This window comes from Monodon monoceros, unplaced genomic scaffold (assembly GCF_005190385.1).
Source record: "Monodon monoceros isolate NGI ecotype Baffin Bay Population unplaced genomic scaffold, NGI_Narwhal_1 Super_Scaffold_12, whole genome shotgun sequence".
In the NCBI taxonomy this organism is placed as follows: Eukaryota; Metazoa; Chordata; class Mammalia; order Artiodactyla; family Monodontidae; genus Monodon; species Monodon monoceros.
In genome coordinates this window covers 132,982,284-133,004,840 of record NW_021703768.1, presented here as the reverse complement: position 1 = coordinate 133,004,840, position 22,557 = coordinate 132,982,284, and the positions used below count along the sequence as shown (strand labels likewise).

The 22,557-nt window shown below is 47.3% G+C and overlaps 1 protein-coding gene across 4 annotated transcripts in view; it reads left to right on the top strand.

Annotated features, from left to right (window-relative positions):
• Window positions 1-22,557, top strand: part of ADAM19 (ADAM metallopeptidase domain 19) — an 87,724-nt gene that overhangs the window by 42,276 nt on the left and 22,891 nt on the right. For 3 of the 4 annotated variants that reach the window (XM_029218805.1, XM_029218806.1, XM_029218807.1), the window contains 7 exons: window positions 6,036-6,228; window positions 6,903-6,968; window positions 11,701-11,772; window positions 15,132-15,298; window positions 17,456-17,540; window positions 18,228-18,367; window positions 20,467-20,644. In XM_029218805.1, coding sequence (XP_029074638.1) covers window positions 6,036-6,228; window positions 6,903-6,968; window positions 11,701-11,772; window positions 15,132-15,298; window positions 17,456-17,540; window positions 18,228-18,367; window positions 20,467-20,644 — 901 coding nt within the window. The remainder of the gene's footprint in view (window positions 1-6,035; window positions 6,229-6,902; window positions 6,969-11,700; window positions 11,773-15,131; window positions 15,299-17,455; window positions 17,541-18,227; window positions 18,368-20,466; window positions 20,645-22,557) is intronic. The other variant, XM_029218808.1, reaches the window with a different exon arrangement.

The following is a 22,557-nucleotide window of genomic DNA, read 5'->3' as shown; positions in this document are numbered from 1 at the left end:
TTGTGTATCCTTTTAGAAATATTCCTTCCAAAAAGGAACATGGATATGTAATATAATGCTCTGTGATCTTGTTTAGGCCCCTGACCCCTTCGAGAATAGAGTGGCAGCTCTGGATATTTATAAACTACACCAATGAAATGATGTGGCACACCATTTCCTAGGGGTGTTTAGTGTCCATACTCCCCAAGCCTGTCTCCTATGAAGGACTCATCTAAATGTCCTATACGATATCTTGTGTGCACAAATGCTTTGCAAATTAACATAAAGTATAAATTTTAGGAGCAACGATTATTTGTGAAGAAATCTAGACATGACTGGGTTGAGGTATCCTTGACTGAACCTGTGGGATTCGGCAGACACTGGGCGTGCGTGTACGTGTGTGTGTGCGCGTGCGCACATGTGTGTCCAACTCACTGTCTATCAGCAGGAGAGGTATTGATTGCAGTAAAAACATTTTTTAAACCTGATTGGTCACTTTGTTTGTAAAGAAAGTGCTTGAAGATTATCATTACGTAACTAATGAGTGTGCTAAACATCCAAATAATACAGGAGCATAAAACTAAAAGAAGTGAAAATTCTTTATCCTGTCCTGCCCTTTCAATCAATCTCATTCCCCATCTGTAATCTGTTGGGGATACATAATTGAAATACATAATTATGTGTATATATGATTTTTTAATCCAAGGGAGATTGGTTATAGGGTTATACATATCATTCTGTAATTTGTTTTTTTCTTTTTCCAATTTAACATTATGTCGTAGGCACACATAGATCTAGCTCATTCTTTTAATGGCTGTATAGTATCTTAAGTACTAATGTCTGGCAAGTTCAATTACATAGAAAGTCTTTCAAAGACATACAGTAGATCACCTGTAGTCATCTATTTGATGCATCACTCTTTTTTTTTTTTTTTTTTTGCGGTACGCGGGCCTCTCACTGTTGTGGCCTCTCCCGTTGCAGAGCACAGGCTCCGGACGCACAGGCTCAGTGGCCATGACTCACGGGCCCAGCCGCTCTGCGGCATGTGGGATCTTCCCGGACCGGGGCACGAACCCGTGTCCCCTGCATCAGCAGGCGGACTCTCCACCACTGCGCCACCAGGGAAGCCCTGATGCATCACTCTTATAGCAGATCTGTCCTCAAAACCCTGGGGCCCATACTCACTGTGGTTATACCTTACCCCAGGTCCCTGGACTCAGACTTTGTGCGAGAGAGAGGGAGAGAGAGGATATGAAATTAAGAGTGAGCACAGGAGGATGTGTGTGAACGTTATGTGATGGCTTAGAAGGAGCTCACAATTTAGAGTCAAGCGACCTGAGTTTCAGATCTAGCTCCATACCTCCCGGCTGTGTGATCTCTGAGCTTTCCTCCCCCTGTTTCATTTCATTTCCTCCTTGTCTTTGCCTTGGCCAGCTCAGCTCTCTATATGATGCCCACGGTGCAGGGGGCTGCTGAGTCCTGGGTGGGAGGCTGAGGGTGGTGTCATGGCTCCGCCCATGAGTAAGGAGCCTGGATGTCAGGAGACCTGGGATCTGCCCCCAGCTCTAACAGTAGCTCACTAGGTGACCTTGGGCAAGTTCCTACTTCTCTGGGCTTCGGTTCCTCTTATCTGAGAAAGCAGGGTAGACAAGACCATGGAAAGGACTCTTCAGTGTAGAAATTTCTGTGCTGCAGAGAGAGTGGGCAGTTTCCAGGAGGTGGGGCGCCTGGGACAGAAGGAGCCAGTCCATGCCTATCTGCCCTTTTGCCAAGGAGAGGCGTGGCCCTTTCCCATTTGAATACCTGGCCTTCCTTCTGCAGAACAGATAAGAAATGCTACCTCTGTGTCAAGCATAGAGTAAGCGCTCACAGGGCAGCATCAAGTTTTGTCAGGTGTAGATTCTGGAGCCAGGCAGTTCCTGGTATAAAACCTGACAGGTTGCTTCAGTTCCCTAGCATCAGTTTTCTCACCTGTAAAATGGGAGCAACAATAGTGACATCATTGGTGGATTTACATGAGGTGATGAGTGCAACTTCCTTGAGATCAGGGACTTTCTTTTGTTTTCCTATCATGCTGCATCCCCGGTGCCTAGAACTGTTCCTGGCAAACAGTAGGTGCTCAATACATATGTGCTGAATGGCTACTGAATAAGATGCCTTGTACCCTGCCTTGTGTATCATACATGCTCAATGACTATTAGCTATCCTTTTTAAATATTACCCTAATTATTAGTAAACATTGCCTCTTACTTCAGCCAACTGTCATAGCAGCCCTGTGAGAGGGGAAGCTTTGTTGAGTAACTTAGCCCAAAGGTAGCAGACAGCAGAGCCAGAATTTGAATCCAGGTGTGTCCCACTCCCGAGCCCATGCTTTCCACTTGTGGCTTGCCACCCCATCCCAGAGGGACCACATCACCCGTGTGACCACGTCACCTTTGTGCTGCCTTTGAAGCTCCCTGTAACTCCTTCTCACTTGCATGCAGATTTTGGGGGAAGGAAAGAAGTGTGACAGAGTGATTACCTCTTAGGGCAGCTCTGGATGTAGGCATGTAGGGTGTGTCCCCTTGGGTTCAGCTCTGAATGGACAAATTCCTAAGAAGCAGTTCTTGCCTAGTTCCTGGAAGGATGCATTTGAGCGAGTCTTGTAGTCATTCAGGGGTTAAACCTGCTGCCTGCCTGGCCTGCCGTGCCAGGGTTCCTCTGTACAATTTCATTTGTATCAAGCTCTCAACAATGAATAGCGTGTGAGGTCGCTCTCAACAATGAATAGCGTGTGAGGTCCTGGCCACCCAACCTCATGGGTCCCCCTCCCGCGCACCCCACCCCCACCCCCCGCTAAGCTCTGCCAGAGCTTACATTTAGCAAATTAGATCAACTGAGACACTTAGAAGGAGAAATGACTGGTGAGTGTTCAGGGGAGGGCAGCTAGCAGGGCTTGGGATTGGTGACAGTGAAGGGCCCTGGGAAGTAGATTCTCACAAATCCCCCCACTTTCAAAGCTGGACATGCTGTGACATGCTAGGGCTTGCGCCAGCCTGTTCTCCATCCCCTGGCAGTCGGGAAGGTGGCAACTGTGACACAGGCGCGTTACCAGCAGCCGCAGCAGGGGCAGGGGAGGGGAGCGGCCGCCGAGTCCTATTGCTGGAAGGACCTTCAATGTCCTTCTGAGCTTGTGTTTCTCCAGTTATAATCTGCCCACTCCCTGGAACAGAATTGCTTAGAGCTCTGTGAAAAGACAGGGCCCTGCCAGAGGCTGGGCTCCAGGTCAAGGTTCCTGAGTGTGGCTGTGCAGGGGATTCCTATGGGACTTGTTCACTTGCTCAGGCCTACAGAATCTGCATCTCCTAGGTGGGGCCTGGACATCTCCATTTTTAATACACCCTGTAGAATATTCTAATGGATAGATCTGGGAGATTTGATCCTAAGATCTCGGACCCCTAGGTTTGGAACTCACTGATAGAGGCAGATAGCATAGAGGTTAAGGGCATGGGGTCCAGAGTCTGCCGAACCTTAAATCTTTGGCCCCAGAATACCCATGAGAGCTTGTTATTTAATCTCTCTGGAGCTCAGTTTCCTTATCTATCAAATGGGACCCATAATGGTGCTTTACAGCATTGATGTAAGAATGAAATAAGAATGACAATTATAAGCACAGTGCCTGGCATATAGTTAACTCTCAAAAAATGGTGTCTAAAAATGAGAAGTGGACTGACTGCCTCTCCCAGCTGGTGTCTTACTTCAGACAGGCCAGTTGGGTAATGGCCGATCACGCCTCAGAGGAGAGTTGCTGATTCTTGTCACTTATAGCTACTGTACAGGGCTCTGGTGACAGAGGCAGTGTGAGGTCATGGTTAAGGTCTTGGGACCTAGAACCAGACTACTTAGGTTTTTACTGCCTGTGTGACTTTGGTCAGTTGGTTAACCTCGCTGAGCCTTAGTTTTCTCGTTTGTAAAATGAGGATAATATTTGTAAGGATCATAGAAGTTGGTGTGAATAATAAAATACTCAGCACAGTGCCTGGTCCATAGTAAAGACTCAATAGTTTATAACCACCATGATTGTTGTTCACTGTGCACCAAACTTCTGTGTTGTCTCTGTCCTATTCGGCCTAGAGGCTTATTCAAGTGATGCCTGGTCAGCTACACTGGAAATTTTCCACCCACTGGGTGTTATCTCCACAGCCACAACCCAGTGCACACAAAGCCATCGGCTGGTTTGTAGTGTTTGTAGCCATTGGGGGAAACTGAGGTGACGGGGAGGGGCCTTGGTCAGCCAAGATGAGAAGATAGCTTGAGAACAGGATGCCCACAGCAGCTCTGCCCTCTGCCCTTTCCCGTCTGGACTCAGGAGCGGATGTGACCCTTGCTGTTTGTTCCACTCTCACCCCCAGCTGCACAGGCAGCCCATTGGGCGTCCCGCCGGGGCGCTGGTCTGGGATTGCTGCGTCAGCCTGGATGAGGTAGCCGGGAAGTCGTCAGGCTCCCTGGCACCGGAATGAGGTCAACCAGGGATGGATTCCAGGAAGGACTGCTGCTGATCAGGGCCTGACGCTGTCTCTCCTGAGAGCATCACAGGCTCTTCCCAAAGGGCAAAACCTGGGCGGGGATCTGGAGGTGTTAGGGGCAGGGATGGAAGCCGAGACAGCCGAAGAGAGGTCCTGCCAGTTTGGAGTGGCAAAGACTGACTTGGCTACACTTTACCTTTTGAAATTTCTGGATGGACAGAGCCTGAGGTTTTGGAGCACACGTAATGCTGTGGGGTCCCTGGGGTACATTGCTGGGACTTTCCTTCCCCAGGGCCCTGATAACATTCCCTTGCTCTAGTTTTTATCTCACGGTGTCAAGGATGGCAAATACCTGCTACGGGGGCCTCTGCTGTCCCTTCCATTGATTATTGGTGATAGTGATTGGTGATAAGCTGTGCACTCTTTCTCACCGAGTCCAGATAAAGCGCCCAGAAGCCTCATTGATGCAGCACCCCAGGCAGCAGCATCCAACATCAGTGTTAAGGGCGATGAAAGCTTTTTGCCTTTTCTGTTAACATACTGTAGTGATTTATTCCCATGTTCAGACTCTAAGCTCCGTGAGGGCAGGCATCTTGTCTGTCCTGTTCACTAGTCCGTCCTCAGCAACTAGCACGATGCCTGGCACATAGCAGCAGCTCAGGAAGTATTTGTGGAATGAATGTCTGTCCTCCAATGGAATGTGAATTACACAAGGGCAGGGATTATGTCCAGATTACACCTAATACAGAGTAAGGGTTCAATGAATGAAAAAATATAATGAATGAACACACATATTTATTGTGAGTTCAAGGCTAGTATCTGTAACCCAGAGAAAAGAGTAGTCACACATGCTTGGTTGTGGGTGTCACCTCACCGCAGAGCTGCCTTGCTGACACAGGGAAATTGGGGCTGGTAGGCATGCCATCAGTGATGTCTCTAGCTTTGGTTTCCAAGAGCAAGGACACTTGTCTTTCCATTTAATCATCCCGAGAGTCCTGTGAAGTTAGAAAATTATCATTTGCATTTTACACTTGGGGAAACTGAGGCTTGGAGTGATGGAAGAGGTTTGTTGAAGAGCATTTGGCAATTTAACGTTGGAGCTAAGCTTAGAACTTGGGTCTCCTCACCCTCAGGCCAGCATTCTTCGTCCAGTCACCAGACTGTCTTTTCCTCCGTCTATCAAGTTTTGACCTGTGATCTGTTGTATGCTATGTTTGGGTTTGGGAGGCTTTTTGGAATCCTAGTCCTGCCATCCTTTATGAGTATGAACTGTCCCTGGTCCAGCCCTTTTAGAACCTTCAAGCTTCTCTGTGATATGCTTTTGTACCCTGAAACCGTGCACCACATCTCACGTACATGTGCATTTCTCTGGAGAGGATGTCTGAGTTTGCGTCAGATTCTCACCAAGGAGTGCACGACCCCATAATAAGATTAAGAAGCAATGATCAAAACCAGCTGTGAAATTTTTTATAGGGGGAACCTGAGGCCTGAGCAAGGGACTTTTCCAGGACCATAATCTTTGACCAGAGATTCTATTTCTCCCGTCAACAGAGGACTGATTATGGTGAGCAGTAACCTCAGCTACATCATCGAGCCCCTCCCTGACAGCGAGGGCCACCACCTTATTTACAGATCCGAACATCTCAAGCTTCCCCCCAGGAACTGTGGGTTCGAGCACTCCAAGCCCACCGCCAGGGACTGGGTCCTTCAGTTTACAAACCAGACCAAGAAGCGACCTCGCAGGGTGAGTTTTTCTTAGCACAGGAGTTAGCCTGGGGATAGGCTTGTCCCTTCTGAGGACCCTTACCTTGGATCCAGGAGTATTTCTAAATCAAAGGGAGATGGCTAAGAAGGAGGAAATAGCTTTTTCCTCTTAGTCTAAGTCATTGTTGAGTGTGAGAAACCCTTGTTTTCGACAGAATAACAGCTTTGGGGGAAAACATTACTACCTTTAAAATAAGGTGCTGATTTCAGAAACTTTAAAATGTGAGAAAAAAATATACGCCTCCCTTTTTGGAATAGCCACTTAACCATGTGCACAAAATGCTTGTATTTATTTATACCGAAAATAGAGGTATGTGGTTTAAATGTCTTTTGGGAACTTGACTGTCAGCATGTTCCCTCACGGTATGTCAGCCTCTGTTCTGTCTGCACTAGGCAGCCAGCTCGTTATTTCTGGAGACTAAAGGACTGGACCCACTGTCCCAGAGCAGCCTCCCGCGATAACCAAGATGGCGGGCGGAAGGTGTAGTGAGGGTGAGGATGAAGTGACCATAGCTGGGGTTGTCTCTAGATCCCAGGTACAAATTTAGTAAGGAGGGCCGCTGCTTATTAACTGCACCATTTCTGAGCAGTTTTTTGAAATGAGGTCAAGTCCACCATTTCTATAGCTCTGATCTGCTTATGTCTCTTTCTTAGATGAAAAGGGAAGATTTACACTCCATGAAGTATGTGGAGCTTTACCTTGTGGCTGATTATGAAGAGGTAAGGGGGAGGCAATGGGTTTTAGCAGAAAAATTGCTCTCTTGATAGCTTCCATTCCAGCCTTCAAACTGCTTTGGGGAAATACTAAAGCATTCCTCTTTTTCCGGTTTGTCATGTGATTTTGACCTTAAATCTGACCAAGGGCTCTTTTTGCTATTTTAAACATAGTTGGGAAGAAAACAAGGAGAAGTCTCTTCCAGCTCAGTGCATTAATCAGAACATCAGGATAGAGAATGTTATTTGGGTTAACATTTCTTAGACTGGGTCTGAAGACCCTTAGGTTTTGGTGCTTATTCTTTGGGAGAATAGAGATAGACCTGCCCTTAAACCACAGGGTTTACAGTAGCAGCACAAAAACTCTCTAGTTCCAAGTGTGATGACTGCTGTAGGGTGGTTCATTGTAGAGGTAGAGCACAGATAATGAATTGGGAAAAGCTTCCCAAGGCAGTAGTGTTGAAGCTGACTCCTAAAGAATGGATTCAGGCCCTACGGCCCATATTTGCCTAAATTAGCCGTATTTTACCCCATTCTCACTTTATGTAGTGGCTCAACCACAGAACTGACATATCTTCTGGGCATGGAAGGTCAGATGAGCTGAGCACTCCCCACTTTCTAACACTGCACCTCGCCTGGGGCTCCCTTTCTGACAGAACTCATCACAGTTCCCATCTGTCACATACCGTCCAAATGGGTTAGTTAGCAGCTCCCCCAGAGGAGCAATCCCACAGCACAGATCCTGGAGGCAGTGCAGGGAAGGGGGAAGGATACTAGACTTCGCGCTGGAAGAGCTGCCTTCCAGTGTTAGTGGCAGGAGGAGGTGGCCCTTGAGTGTCTGCAAGGACACGGAGTCGTTAACTGCGCAGAGACGCGGAGGTGAAGGGCTTTCCCAGGCCGAGGAAACATCTTTTTTAAAAAAAAAATATATATATATATATATATATATATATATATATATAAATTTTATTTATTTATTTATTTTTGGCTGCGTTGGGTCTTCGTTGCTGCGCGCGGGCTTTCTAGTTGCCGCGAGTGGTGGCTACTCTTCATTGTGGTGCGTGGGCTTCTCACTGCAGTGGCTTCTCTTGTTGCAGAGCATGGGCTCTAGAGTGCAGGCTTCAGTAGTTGTGGCGTGGGCTCAGTAGTTGTGGCCCGTGGGCTCTAGAGTGCAGGCTTCAGTAGTTGTGGTGCACAGGCTCAGTAGTTGTGGCTTGTGGGCCCTAGAGTGCAGGCTTCAGTAGTTGTGGCATGCAGGCTCAGTAGTTGTGGTTAGTGGGCTCTAGAGCACAGGCTCAGTCATTGTGGCACATGGGCTTAGTTGCTCCGTGGCATGTGGGATCTTCCCGGACCAGGGCTCGAACCCATGTGCCCTGCCTTGGCAGGCGGATTCTTAACCACTGCGCCACCAGGGAAGCCCCGAGGAAACATCTTGTTCTGCTTTGAGAGGAGTTTTGCTTTTTAATTGGTGTCGGTATTGGTTTTTCCAGCAGCCTTTCTTTCTTTCTTTTTTTTTTTTTTCTTTTGTTTTCCTTTCCAAAGACTGGTGTGTGTGTAGGATGGGGGAGTGGTGTGGGGAGCAAAATCCTAAGTGATGTAAAAGCCGCAGCTGCACAGTCATGGGGGATGCTAATGGCGCTGGCCCCTGCCTAACAGAACTGCCATAGTGGGAGGGTTGCTGGAAGAGAGCTGAGCTTCCCCGGCTCCGGGACATCTTGAGATCCTCTAATACAGTGGTCTCGAACCTTTTTTGTGTGTGTGCTGCAGAATCCTTTGTTCAGATGAAAGCTCCTGTGACCCCGATAGTTAAGCATATAGAAACACAGCTGCTCTAATGGAAAGGTGGGGTGATGTTCCCCCTCGGCCTTGCACTCTCACCAGAGGACTCCTGGTGTGGGGATTTAAAACCCACTGGGTGTGAGTCTGAAAGCTGGAGAAGCGGGGGTGGGGTGAGGATTGGACATCTTCAGTCTCCTGACCTCCAGGGTCACAGCAAACCCCCAAAAGGAAAAGTGTGCGCCCAAGGTGCCTCCAGAACTGTGCTGTGCGTAGAGCCATCTTCCTGTTCTAGAGGGAGGGTCTCCAGCAGCGCCCCATAGGTGCTGCCCACAGGCCGTGATTCATGCAGCTCAGTGGATGGTGGATAGGGAATGTGCGCACTACTCAGGTCCTGGGCAGGGGTGGGTGGGGAAGTAATAGGCCAGGCTGGGCTCACAGGCTCACAAATCCCTGCCCCCCTCACCACCTCCTCCCCCACTCCCTCTCCAAGTGGCCTCTCATCCTCCGCGGGCAGAAATGTATTCCTGACAATTAATTAATCTGAGAGGACGGCAGACAGGGAAGAGGAGGGCGCCTTATCTGTGATTTATAACCTGGTGTTGAGACAGGCCAGGCTTTGCCTCTGGGCTCTGGACTTAGCACAGGGAGCAGAGACATGGATGGGGTTGCTGCCTGGAGAGAGGGTTTTCAGCAGTAAAAATGACCATGCAGCTCCCTGGGCCTAGGTGGGAGCACCTGGGGGTGGTTCTCAGTTTATTCATTCCTTAGGTGAAATGGGAGATCCAGGTGGGGGAAGAGCAAGATGGGATTTGGAGGAGGAGACAGGGCAGCTGTGAGAACAGGTATGCCAAGGACTTTTCAAGATACAGACAGAATGTGGGGCAGTTGGGAAAGACCAGGTGATGCACCGTGTTTTAAGGCCCGTGTCAGCCCAGAAAGTGTAAGTGGGAGATACTCTTTTCTTTACATCAGAGGTCTGTAAACTATAGCCCATGGTCAAATCCAGCCCACTCCGGGTTTTTATAAATAAAGTTTTACTGGAACGTATCCATGCCTACCGCTGCATGTGTTGTCCATGGCTGCTTTTGAGCTACAATGGCAGAGTTGAGTAGTTGTGGTAGAGACTTTATGGCTGCAAAGCCTAAAATATTTACAGTCTGGCCATTTGCAGAAAGTTTGCTGACTCTTGCCTGAGGCTCTTCAGGATAGCATGGTACATTCCTTAAAACTATGGTGGTATTATTGGGCAGCTGTTTGAAGATAGGATTAATATATCTGAAACACAATGAAGTCTGACTCTGATGTTCTAATAAATACTCCCTAAATGCTGCAGCACTTTCTGTGCCCGTGAGACGAGTTTAGAAATGGGATGACTGAGTAAAGAGAAACTTCAGGATTAACACCTTGGAAAGATCTAAGTCCCAGGATCTTACATTGAATTTAACTCCGTAGAAAGCAATGGTGAAAGTGAGACGATTACAGTTCTGATGAGTCATGGTTCCCAGGAGGCCCAGGAAGGTCCAGAAGCAGTGGGAGAATAGGAAACGGTGCGTTTCTCCCCCTATCGTGGCTGAGACACACCCCCATCTGGGCAAATATCCCAGGGTGTTTTATTTGGCTGTTCTTTTCATTTCTTTCTTGTATATTCTTGTGGGATGCAGTGGAGGAAGGACGTGAAGGTTTGGACTGAAGTAACATATATCGTGTGTACACAAGGTAAATCAGATAGGTACCCAGGTTCTGTGTAACAATGGCAGCATATAGGACATACCCATCATTTTCAAATTTAGGTTTCAGTTGTAGCAAGTTTTATCTTTATGCTGTGAAGCTTTCCTTCATCATTGCAGCTGAAAGTGATCTACCCTTTTTTTTTTTTTTTTTTTTTTTTTGCGGTACGCGGGCCTCTCACTGTTGTGGCCTCTTCCGTTGCGGAGCACAGGCTCCGGACGCGCAGGCTCAGCGGCCATGGCTCACGGGCCCAGCTGCTCCGCGGCACGTGGGATCCTCCCGGACCGGGGCACGACCCCGTGTCCCCTGCATCGGCAGGCGGACTCTCAACCACTGCGCCACCAGGGAAGCCCGTGATCTACGCTTTTGAAGCAGGCGTGATTAAGTGAGGCTACCTACAGAAATGTGCCCCTCCTGCTGCCCACGGCGGATATTTCTGATGGAGCACAGCATTTTTTGCTGCCGAGCCCCTTGCAGCCTTAGAATTCTTCTCACTGTGGAAGGCATTGCTAGTTGATCTGAGTAGCATGCCTAGATGAAGCCTATTTCCCAAGGTTTTATGATCCTCATTGCCAGCACTCATTTTGTGTCATTCACACAGCCTCCTGTTGCAGTTATTTCTGTGCAGGTTTTCTCAGCCCGTTTCTATTTCATACTCCTTAAATATAGCATCTGCCATTGTTGTTATTTCTGGTCCGCTCTGTGTTTTAACTGAAGCTCCTTCAAGGCTAGGACCAGGACCACACACTTTGTATCCTACCCAGCACCAAGTGCAGTGCCTTGCACACTGCAGTTGTTCAGCAACAATTTGACCATGTTGACTGATCACGTGCACGGAGGCCTTGTGAGATCCCTGTGATGGTGGCTCCATGATGACGGAGGCAAGGATTGGATTGGTCCCTCTTCTAAGCCCCAATGGAAGTTTGCAGGAGGCCTTGTAATTAGGAGGACAGGAGAACAAGGTTGACTTCACAGGCTGGAGGAAGACAGTTCAGTTCACTGCACAACTGTTAACATGCCTACCGTGTGCCTGGAACTGAGCTAGTAGTTGGAGGTACCAAGATGGATGTGACCCAGGTTCTGCCCTCCCAAGCTGACACTATGTGTCAGGGAGATAGTCATCATAGAAGACGGAAGAAAATGAAAAGGAATTCAAAGACCAGTAATAGGGCACACGAGGGGTCCTGGGAAGGGTTCTGGGGTCTCACCTAGTTCTGCTTGCCCCATTTAGTTTCAGAAGAATCGACGAGACCAGGACGCCACCAAACACAAGCTCATGGAGATCGCCAATTACGTTGATAAGGTGAGACCAGGTGTGTCCTTGTGGGAAAGGTGCCAGCACCTTAGAGGAGCTGCAGGACAGGAGATCACACCTGACTTGCCTCTTGCTCAACTGGCCGCCCCACCAGCTTCTGGGAGGCAGTAGCGATGCAGCTGAAGCTCAGTGGTCACGACAAGACCGTCAACTGCATGGACCTAGCCAAGTAGCTTGTCTTGTTTGGGTTGCTGTTTTGTTTTGTTTTTTAATTTACAAAATGAGGGGTTGATTTCAATCAATAACTTTGGATTGTTTTTGTTTTTCTGATGGAATCCTTTTTCCAATGTCTAATATAGAAATCCGATGACAACAGACTCCTCTAAGCTGAAGCAGGGGTGAGGACCCAGAGTGCTGTCCTCTGACCCCCTTCCCCTCATCCCTGCCTTAAAAGTTGAGGAGTGGGTTGTTTGGGGTCAATCTGTATAATCTCCCTCTGTAAAACAGTTCTAAAATCATTTGGTTTTGTCTCTTAGAAAAGCCATGCAGTTGGTTAACTTTCCTAGGTCAGGCTCTTTTAAGCAAGCTCTTAGGAAATACCCAGATTCTTGAATTTTACTAGAATAGGCTGGTCTGGGACTTGGAAATACTTTGTTTATATGAAAGAGTGCAAAATGCAGAAGAGGTAACCTAGAATGACAGTGGCCTCTTGATAGGCGAGTGGTAAATAGTTTTAAAAAGTAGATTTTAATGTTTGGGATCGCAGGTCTCTGAGAATCTGATCACATTTATTGTACAGTTTCAGGGCACTCACAAAATTTCTGAACCTTAACTCTGGGCCTGCTAGGGATTCCTGGATCCCAGGTCTCAAGGGGGAATATATATATATATTTTTTTTCTTTTTTTAAAAAAATATTAGAGGATAAGGAAGAGAACAAATATTTTTAGGGATTTACAAGCAAATTTGGTAGTGTACTGAAGTCACTGGATGGGCAGGTCTATGCCCTGTGTTTTTGCCGTAGATGACTCTGGAAACGCTGGTCAGTGTTTGGTGCCTGGTGAAAGTCAAACACTGGCATTTCCTGGAAGGAAGGACTCCAGGGACACAGTCCAGTCCTCTCTGTAGCCTTCAGTTCACTCAGCAATAACATCTAAATGATCCCACAACCCAAACACTCAGCATCTGGGAAAACAAGAAAAGCTTGTTTCCCTGGGGGTAGACCATGTTATCCCCCATGTGACATCTATTGTTCTGGAGATGCTGCAGGTGGGAGACTTGGCTGGGTCTCCACTATGTAGATTCTGCAGCTGGTCTGGGTCATCGAACGAGTGGTGCTGGTGAAAAGTGGAAGGAGAAGAGAGGCGTTAGCAAACCACATCCTTGCTGGAAGGCCCCCCCTTGCCAGCTGGTCTGCTCTGTGAAGCAGTCTCGGTTCTCTCATCTGCAGCTGAGGTTAGTCACTCCCGGCTGGGGTTAGGGAAGGCAAGCTCACTCCTCTGAGGCTTGCTGACCCACCTGCTTGAACTGAGCTATTATGGAACTAAAACTGGAATGCACCGCACTGATCAGCTGAATCATGAACCCAATCAAAAATGTTTTTCCTTCACTGTGAAAAAAGCCAAGTTTAAGTCCTCAAAAAGCTCCCTAGTGAAGCAAGTTCAAATTGAAATCCAAACCCTTTATTTTCTGTAATGATTGACCTAGCATAAAACAGGAAAATCAAAATTTCCATTGAAATCAACTGATACTCTGCTGAATCTGGAGCCCATTTACATCACGGTTTCTTGGGGGCAAGTTGATTCTCTGGATGTGTAAATATGGTAGCACTTCAGCAGTGTAGTGTCGTCATGATTAGACTCTGAGGTCTAATAATCCGGGCCTTAATCCTGGCTCTGCCAGCTTCCTGCTGAGACTTTGGCAAGTTACTGAACTTCTCTAGGCCTCAGTGCTTAATACATAGAAAGCACTTGATAAGCATTGGTGCTATGATTGTTATATTTACCTTGGGGCAGTACCTGCCACTTTCGGATTAAGATGGCATCTCCTGCTCACGTGACCTAGCTTTACCTGCAATTTTTTTTTTTTTTAAGTTGCTGTCTCAGTATTCTCTAGGATAGGCCAGTCAAAGAATTCCTTGTGCCTACGCCTTCCAGTACTTCGCTTTAAGGAAAACCCTCTTCCTGCTATGTGTGTGTGAGATGAAATATACTGTGTCATGAAAGTTAGGTGTAGCTCTAGCCTTAAGGAGCCCAAGGATCAAGGCTCGTGTATAGAATTTCAGGATCTCTGGGTTGGACAAAATCCTGAAGATTATCTGGGACCTTTGCAGCCTAAAGCTTGCAACCTGTTTATGGCATCCTTCACAAAACCCAAAAACCCCCAGTGATGGGGAAGGAAATTTTCAAAGTAAGCACATCTATCTACATGTATTTCATTTACACCCATTTACTTCCAAAATGAGTCGGAGACGTCTTCCAATAAATCCATTAATATATCCGCACAATGTCAGCAATAAAAAGGAATGGCAGCCTGATACAGGCTACAAGACGGATGAATCGCAGAAACATGCTACATGAAAGAAATAACAAAAGACTACATATTGTATAATTTCATTTATAGAATATGTCTGGAAAAGGCAAATCTGTGGAGACAGAAAGTGGATTAGTGATTGCCCAGGTCTGGGGGTGAAAATGGGCAATGATGGTAAGTGGACATAAGGGATCTTGTTGGTGTGATGAAAATAGTCTAAAATTGGATTATGGAGATCACTTTACAACTTGGTAAGTTTACTAAAAAATATTGAGCTGTACACCTAAAATGGGTGGATTCTGTGATATGTAAATTATACCTCAATAAAGTTGTTTTAAAAATGCATATACAAGAGAACTTTTTAGACATGTATAAAAATGATAAGGGCTGTAAAGGAATTGGGAGGGATAATTGTACCAGACACCTGGGTCAAAGGTCCTTATTATAGATGACAGCGCGGCTTAGCTCACTTTGAAAGCTTTTTTCCTGTTTGAAATGAAATGTCTTCCTGTCTTTTTTACCTATAGACTGAGCCCCGCTTTAGGCTCATGTGCAAAAATGCTGATCCTTTCTCCACATGAGAACCCCGTGCATCTCTGAAAGCAACTCTGTGTCCTATCTCAGTCTTCATTTCTCTAAGCTAAGTCACCCCAGCTCTGCCACCAGGGGCAGAGCCTCTCTTAGGATGTCGTGCCTGTCTCAGGATGTCCCCCTTCTGAGAAGGTGAAGAGCAACACGTGTTCCCTCTTCCCCTTGGAGGCACATGTAGAAGAGAAATCTGGAATCTGTGCTCGGAGCGCTTGGGCTAGGAAGGGGCTCATAATCTCAAGTGGTGTTGACAGATGATGCTGTGACTCTCTTCTCTGTGTGTTTTCAGTTTTACCGATCCTTGAATATCCGGATTGCCCTCGTGGGCTTGGAAGTGTGGACTCATGGAAATATGTGTGAAGTTTCGGAGAACCCGTACTCTACCCTCTGGTCATTTCTTAGCTGGAGGCGCAAGCTGCTCGCCTGGAAGAACCATGACAATGCACAGTTAATCACGTAAATAGCCTTTTCCGTATGTGTTGCCTTGGCCTTGGCTGCAAAGCCCCTGCCTGCAGTGCGTGTGCTTGTTCGCCCTTTTCTCCCCAGTGCTGAAGGTTGGCTGGACTAAGCCATCCTTACTCTCCAGTCCAGGTAACGAAGTGTTCCTCAGGCATGTGCTCCGTACCCAGTATATCCAGGAAAATATTAAAAAGCCTGAGTCATAGCAATCCCAAGAAGTGTTTACAGCCCAAATAAGACAATTAGCCTTAGACATATTTAGTTGAGCCTCTGAAACAATTGGGTGTGTATTTGGGAAGTGAGTGACTGTTGGTCATGGCTGCTTTGAAATAGACTTTCTAAGGGGCTCACCTTGATCTTCGTGGCGCTTTGTTCTAGAACAGGTGTTAATCGCCCAAAGCAGGCACAGGAGAGGGGCCTCATCTGCTTGTCGTTCACGTCATTCCCAGGGGCTCAGGGTCGACTGCGAGACAGTCAAGTGGCAGCTGGCGCAGGAATAGTGTGTTTGGGGGGAGGGAGACATGGGGGGAGAGGGCGGATGTGTTGGAGTTTGTTCAATCCCCAGAGAGAAAAGAGCAGAAACTGATGGGGGTCGTGGTGGCCCGTGACAGTCCCCGGTGGTGATTATCTAGTATTTATTAGTGTTGACTTCCAAAGGTATTCTCAGGAAGTTACAACAAAAGGCACATACATAATAAAACCAATTTTTTTTTCCTGTTTCCTAAATATCTCTGAAACAACAATCATTTAAACCTTTGTTTACTCTTTAAAAGAGACCGGGGAAATAGCCGTACCAAAAACCCAAGTGCTTACTTCATGATGGCACATTTACCTAGGAAGAGTCTTTGGTTACCAAAACTTTGGCCTGATCTTTGAAAGCCTGGAGTTCTGCTTTGGGCAAGTCCTTGAATCCAATTTCCAGTAGGACTTCCTCAGAGCCATGTGTGAGTTTATCAGATAACCAGTAGGGCGTCATAGAGCTTTGCATGTTTTTTTTTGTTTGTTTGTTTGTTTTGTTTTTGCGGTACACGGGCCCTTCACTGTTGTGGCCTCTCCCGGGCGCGCAGGCTCAGCGGCCATGGCTCACGGGCCCAGCTGCTCCGCAGCAATGTGGGATCCTCCCGGACCAGGGCACAAACCCCTGTCTCCTGCATCGGCAGGCGGACTCTCAACCACTGCGCCACCAGGGAAGCCCGGCATGTATTTTTTTTGCGGAGTGTTTCTCTGAAGATAAGTGTGCCTTGAATTCAACAAGCATGTATTAAGCACCCACTATGAGTCTGATTCTTTGCTAAGTTCTAATGACCCCAAAATAAATGAGATAGCCTTGACTCTTTAAGATATCATGGTCTAAGTAAGAAGCCAAACACAGAGATATAAAAGCATGATGTAATGAACTTCCATGTAGATGCTTTAAATAAATTTCATGTTTGTGGTATGCACGAAAGCACTGGTATTTTATTCATTCCCTTGCCCCTGCCCTGGATGCGTACAGCTGAGAAAAGCGTGTATTAAACTGGGGGAATGTAGCTGGCTGTTGGCAGATTAGGAAAACAGTTGCAAAACAAAGGCAGAAACAGTTCATCCTTGCACCCAGCTGCACTTTGTGAGGCTCCTGATGGGACACATCTGCTTCCTTGGCCCCAGAGTGATGCAGGAATGAAGCATCAGCCCCCACAGCTGCTGCCCTGACCCCCCCCTCCCCATACACGTACCACAGAGCCAGGGATATGGCAGGGCACCCTGGCAGCTGGCGGAAGTGGGCATGATTCACTTCAGCCTCAGAACCTGTGCCACCCTTCCCTCATCCCCACCCTCTGACCTTTTCCTCTGCGGCAGGAATGGGATGCAGCTTTGCAAGCCCTGCCCATTTCCTTCCAGGGAATGGGGCTACGGGCATATTGTGGGAAGAAGTGAACTTTTGCTCTCTCTTCTGTTTCTCTGGAGCAGTGAGAGAGTAGGTGAGAGGAAGTGAGAGGGGTGGTGACCTGGAAGTTGTCCAGCTGGCCTAGAGTAGTGGGATCTGTCCCCTTGGGAATGATCTGGGAATGTCAGCAGGGCCAGGGAATGCCGTGATGGCCACCCACTCCTGGGCACATGGAAACAGCCCTCTCGGTCCCCACTCCAGTCACCCTCTCTCCTTCCCTCCTGCAGGGGCATGTCTTTCCACGGCACCACCATCGGCCTGGCCCCCCTCATGGCCATGTGCTCTGTGTACCAGTCTGGAGGGGTCAACATGGTGAGTCTCATCCAATATATTGATGCTGCAGAAGGCGGAGAACTGCCCCACAAGACAGGAGGTCATCTTCTAAAAAATAATTTTGTATTAACTGTTGCAGGAAAAAAGAGATTGAACATAAAGAAGGGCCGTTGTTTAAAATGAAGGCATTAAGTTCTAAGAGGTGGAGGTACTCAGGGATAAATTTTCATTTATTGTAATTTATTCCCAATTTTCAAGCTCAGGAGACACCTTGAAGCAATTACGTTAATCATACATCACTAGATGTCTTATATGTTCCAGACCAGGGGTTGAGAAATTGTAAGATACAGAGATGAAATGTTTTTTTTTTTTATCTGAAGTCTCGTGTTGTTCTGTATATCTTTATGGAGCAAGAGCCTGTCTCAGAGTCACAGGAAATTATTGCCCTCTTTTGAAGTTCTCTCTGACTTTGTGGGAGTGTTTGGACTACTCATGTCTGACCTGTGAAGTAGACAGCAAGGAGGCTGCTGTCCATTTATTTGTCCACCCCTCCATCCACCTGTATTTATTGACAGATGCAGCAGGGTAGTTAAGAGCACGGGCTTTAGTCACCGAGCCTGTACGCACAGCAACTGTACAATCAGTGGAGGACTGTGAGGCTTGGCTAAAGGAGAGGCAGGGCTGTAGTGGGGAGATGTCCTTGACCTGAACTGTCTCCCTGAGCAGGACCACTCTGAGAATGCCATTGGCGTGGCTGCCACCATGGCCCACGAGATGGGCCACAACTTCGGCATGAGCCATGATTCTGCGGATTGCTGCTCCGCCAGCGCGGCAGATGGTGGGTGCATCATGGCAGCCGCCACCGGGTGAGTCAAGCAGGAAGGTGAGGACGGGGAGGGCGGCAGAGCACGAGAGGCCAGTGTGGCCCCTGTGTTGCTCCCGGCCCAGGGAGCCTCTGTTATACTAACGGGGGCATTGAAGAAAAAGGGGGTTTTGACAACAAAAGCATTGGAGGAAGACCAAGAAAACAATCGTGTGGAAGGAGCACAGGTTTCTAGCAGGAAGTCTGGTGTGGTGTAACCTTAGATATACTTAGTTTCTGTCTTGGGGTTCTTTAGCTATAAAATTGGCATAACCACGTGTGTCTTTTCCACTTCATGAATTTTTGCTGAGAACCCATTTATAACAGCCACAGTCCTTAATCCCTCCATGTGAACGAAGTGTGATCAGTGCTGTTATGCCTCGGGCCAGATTGAACGTGCTGAGGTGGCCTCCAGAACAAGGAAAGGGAAGGGGAGCATCCACACCCCCCCAGTGACTCCTCAGGGAGTTTACAGGCTGTGTTTACCACAAGGAATAGGGACAAGGCAGCTCCATCTCCCTGTAGCTGTGAGGGGTCTTTAAACCAGAGCCTTTGAAGAGAATTCTGGAGTTGCTTAAAAGTCAGTGCCTGGACTCAGACAGCAGAGAGCACTGTTCTTCCGGGACCCTAGTCACTCTTCAGAAGGCAGCATGGTGGGAGCTTGTGTTCCTCCCACCCCAAACCATTAGGGTCTGCTTATGCTTCTTAGGGAATGGTGTGTCTCCAAGAGGAGATGCAGGGGCTTCCCTGGTGGCGCAGTGGTTAAGAATCCGTCTGCCAATGCGGGGGACACGGGTTTGAGCCCTGGTCCAGGAAGATCCCACATGTTGCGGAGCAACTAAGCCCGTGCGCCACAACTACTGAGCCTGCGCTCTAGAGCCCGAGAGCCACAACTACTGAGTCCATGTGCCACAGCTACTGAAGCCCGTGCGCCTAGAGCCCGTGCTCTGCAACAGGAGAAGCCACCACAGTGAGAAGCCTGCGTACTGCTACGAAGAGTAGCCCCCGCTTGCCGCAACTAGAGAAAGCCTGCACACAGCAGTGAAGATCCAACGCAGCCTAAATACATAAGTAGATTAGATAGATAGATAGATAGATAGATAGGAGATGCAGCTTTCTTGGAGCTCCAGTGTCCATTGCTTTCTCCTCACTTCTCAGAGAAAGTGACACACAAAGGATGATGTTGACATGCAGGGGACAACTCCATGGGTCACGCTCAAATCCCTGTGAGCTCACCATTAAGTCCACCTCTTTCTCTCTCAATCTAAAAAGCATATCTGTAGACAAATGGCTGAGAGAGTTATATTTGTTTTTAAGCTGTTCACAAAATTTAGTAGTTTAACAATTATTGTTAAACAATAGTTTAACAATTATTAGTAACAAGTTCTTTGTGACATTCCTGACAACTGAAGAAAACCCTCCAGTGTTTAACCTTTAGTTGGTTTAGAGAATTGGGATCAGGATAACTCTTCCCTTACAGACCCAAATTGTGGTACTGACCTGCCGCCAGAGAGTGTGCGGCTTTTGACTCTTTTTCCCGATAGCGGGATCCAGGACCTTTTATATTCTTGTGATTAAAGACCATGTGTTTGTGAGTTAGCTGGTTGAGTTTGGAGTGCTGCCTGCATCCTTAGGACAGAGATCAGATCACTGGCCCAGCAAAGAAATTAAACCCTTGAACTTGGCCTTTTTTGGCCTGGTCTTCTGTTCTAAGAAAATCTCCATCTAATATCAGCTTCAGGAAGAGTTTGGGTTGGCTGGTATTTTATTCAGCTCTAAGGCTCAAGAGACCTATTGTGACACACTAGTTATCCTTTATTTATTGCAACTCCTTCATGAAAACGGCTGAAATTGTTGCTTCAAATTCTCAAGTAAATCCTCCATGGGGTGTGAGAAAAAAAAGCATTATGGGGTGGTTAATATTTCTTAATTCTTAGAATGTTAATGTACAGGTGATGTTCTAGGGGGGCAGAATATATGTGCATATGGGACTATAGGGGTCTGAGTACAGCTGGAATCAGCCTCATGGGCGGCAGGATTGATGCTGTTCTGGCTGCTTGATGCTCAGACTCCCAGCTAATTCCAACCTTGTTCTTCTCCCAGGCACCCCTTTCCCAGAGTGTTCAATAGATGCAACAGGAAGGAGCTGGACAGGTATCTGCAGTCAGGCGGAGGGATGTGTCTCTCCAACATGCCGGACACCAGGACGCTGTATGGAGGCCAGAGATGTGGAAATGGGTACCTGGAAGATGGGGAAGAGTGTGACTGTGGAGAGGAGGAGGTAAGCTGTTGTGCTGGTGCTAGTGGCAGGGGAAGACTTTGCACTGGCTTCAAATCTCAAGGTTAAAGAGAATGCAAGCGAAAATTTAGTCATAGGCATTTCCTGCACACACGTGGCTATCAAAGACCCCGTCACAAATAAGATGTGGGGGGTAAGCCTTAAATATGGACCATGTCTATAGGCTCTCCCGGTTTGAAGTTGACATTGTTTATGTTCAGATTGTGAGCATCAGGTCTACCCAGAAACCACAGTCTTTGTCAGTGAAGCCACAGGTGGCCTCCTTGGCCCTCCAGCTGCACTGAATTTATTCTGAAGGCCATGCAGCCAGATATATGCACCTGAACCTGGGCCTTACGAGGATGCTTAAAATAACAAGCTTATGCTGTTTGGCCTAGAGAAGAGATGATTGAAAGTAAGGGGATGTAGGAAGTACTGGCAAGTCTGAAAGGGGCTTCTAGGAGGAAGGAGGAGCAGAGCTCTTGGTGTATAAGCTCTTTCCTTCCTTATAATCTTCAGAATGAGAGTGGTGGGCGTACAGCATAGCTCTCTCACTTTTAACAGATGCTCGCTGTTCTGCAGAAAGCAGAACTGAATAGTTTCATATCTGTTTTTTGAAGGATGAAAATATGTACGTTAACATGCAAAATAATTTGTGGGAGAATGCGTGAGTATTCTATGTATTCAGAATAAACTATGCGGGTGAGATTGAGGGTCTGTATATGTGGGATAAGACTATTTGATTTTCTAATCTTCTCCATGGTTTGACTTTTTTTTAATGCCAGCACGTAACTTTCGTAATAAAACAAGAACTAGTTAAAGGCTCACCATCCGCACCACCATGAGTTCAGAGAGATCAGCCCAGACCCTTCAGAAAGGAGAGAGTTGTACTATCACAGAGGGCCCAGTGGGGTTGAAGAGCAGCCTGTGAGTGGGCTTGGCCAGTTGGCTTATATTCAGAGGAGCTTCTCATTCAATAAATATTTACTGAGTATGTGGTACTATGTCATGTGCCAGGTATAGGAAAACTGATAGGCAGAAAAAATAGACATGGTTCCTGTCCTTATGGAGTGTATAGTCCGGTGGGGGAAACACACATTGACCAAATAATTGCAAAAATGTATAAATACAACTGTGGTAAGTGCTAGGAGGGCCAATGGCATGATGCTAGGAGTATATGTAATGTGAGGGGAACTGCCCTACTCAGGTGGGAGTGTGACCTCTGACCCCATAGCCGAAGGCTGAGGAAGGCGTTAGTGAGGAAGGCGTTAGTGAGGAGCGCAGGGAGGCCAAGGCACATTTCAGCTAGAGGAGGAACCGTGCCTTAGGGTGAGAAGAAACATGGTGTGCTAGAAGGGAAGGAACACAGGTCTACCTGCAGCCCAGGGTGGTAGGAGATTCATGGAAAGAAAGTGCCCTTATTCCTTCTCTGAGGGGGAGACAGGTGGATGAGTATCTGTAGTCAGGTGGTGGCATGTGTCTCTCCAACAAGCCAGACCTGGACAGTGATGGTTATGATATGGTTAATAAGCACGGAGTGGGCCCCAGGCAGACATGGCTTGAATTCGGCTCCAGCACTTGCCAGGTATGTGCCTTGACCAGTCACTGGACTTGTCTGAGTTGCGTTTTCCCCTTTTGTGAAATGGGCATAATTGTGCCTCATAATCCTGCTGTGAGGGACCCATGGATGGGCCTGTCTCTATAGTAGGAGTGTGATAGGGACATTTGGAGTCACTGGGCATCTCATCATCTTTTTTTTTTTTCAATTTTATTGGGGTATAGTTGATTTACAATGTTGTGTTAGTTTCAGGTGTACAGCAAAGTGAATCAGTTATATGTATACATATATCCAGTCTTTTTTAGATTCCTTTTCCATATAGGCTGTTACAGAGTATTGAGTAGAGTTCCCTGTGCTA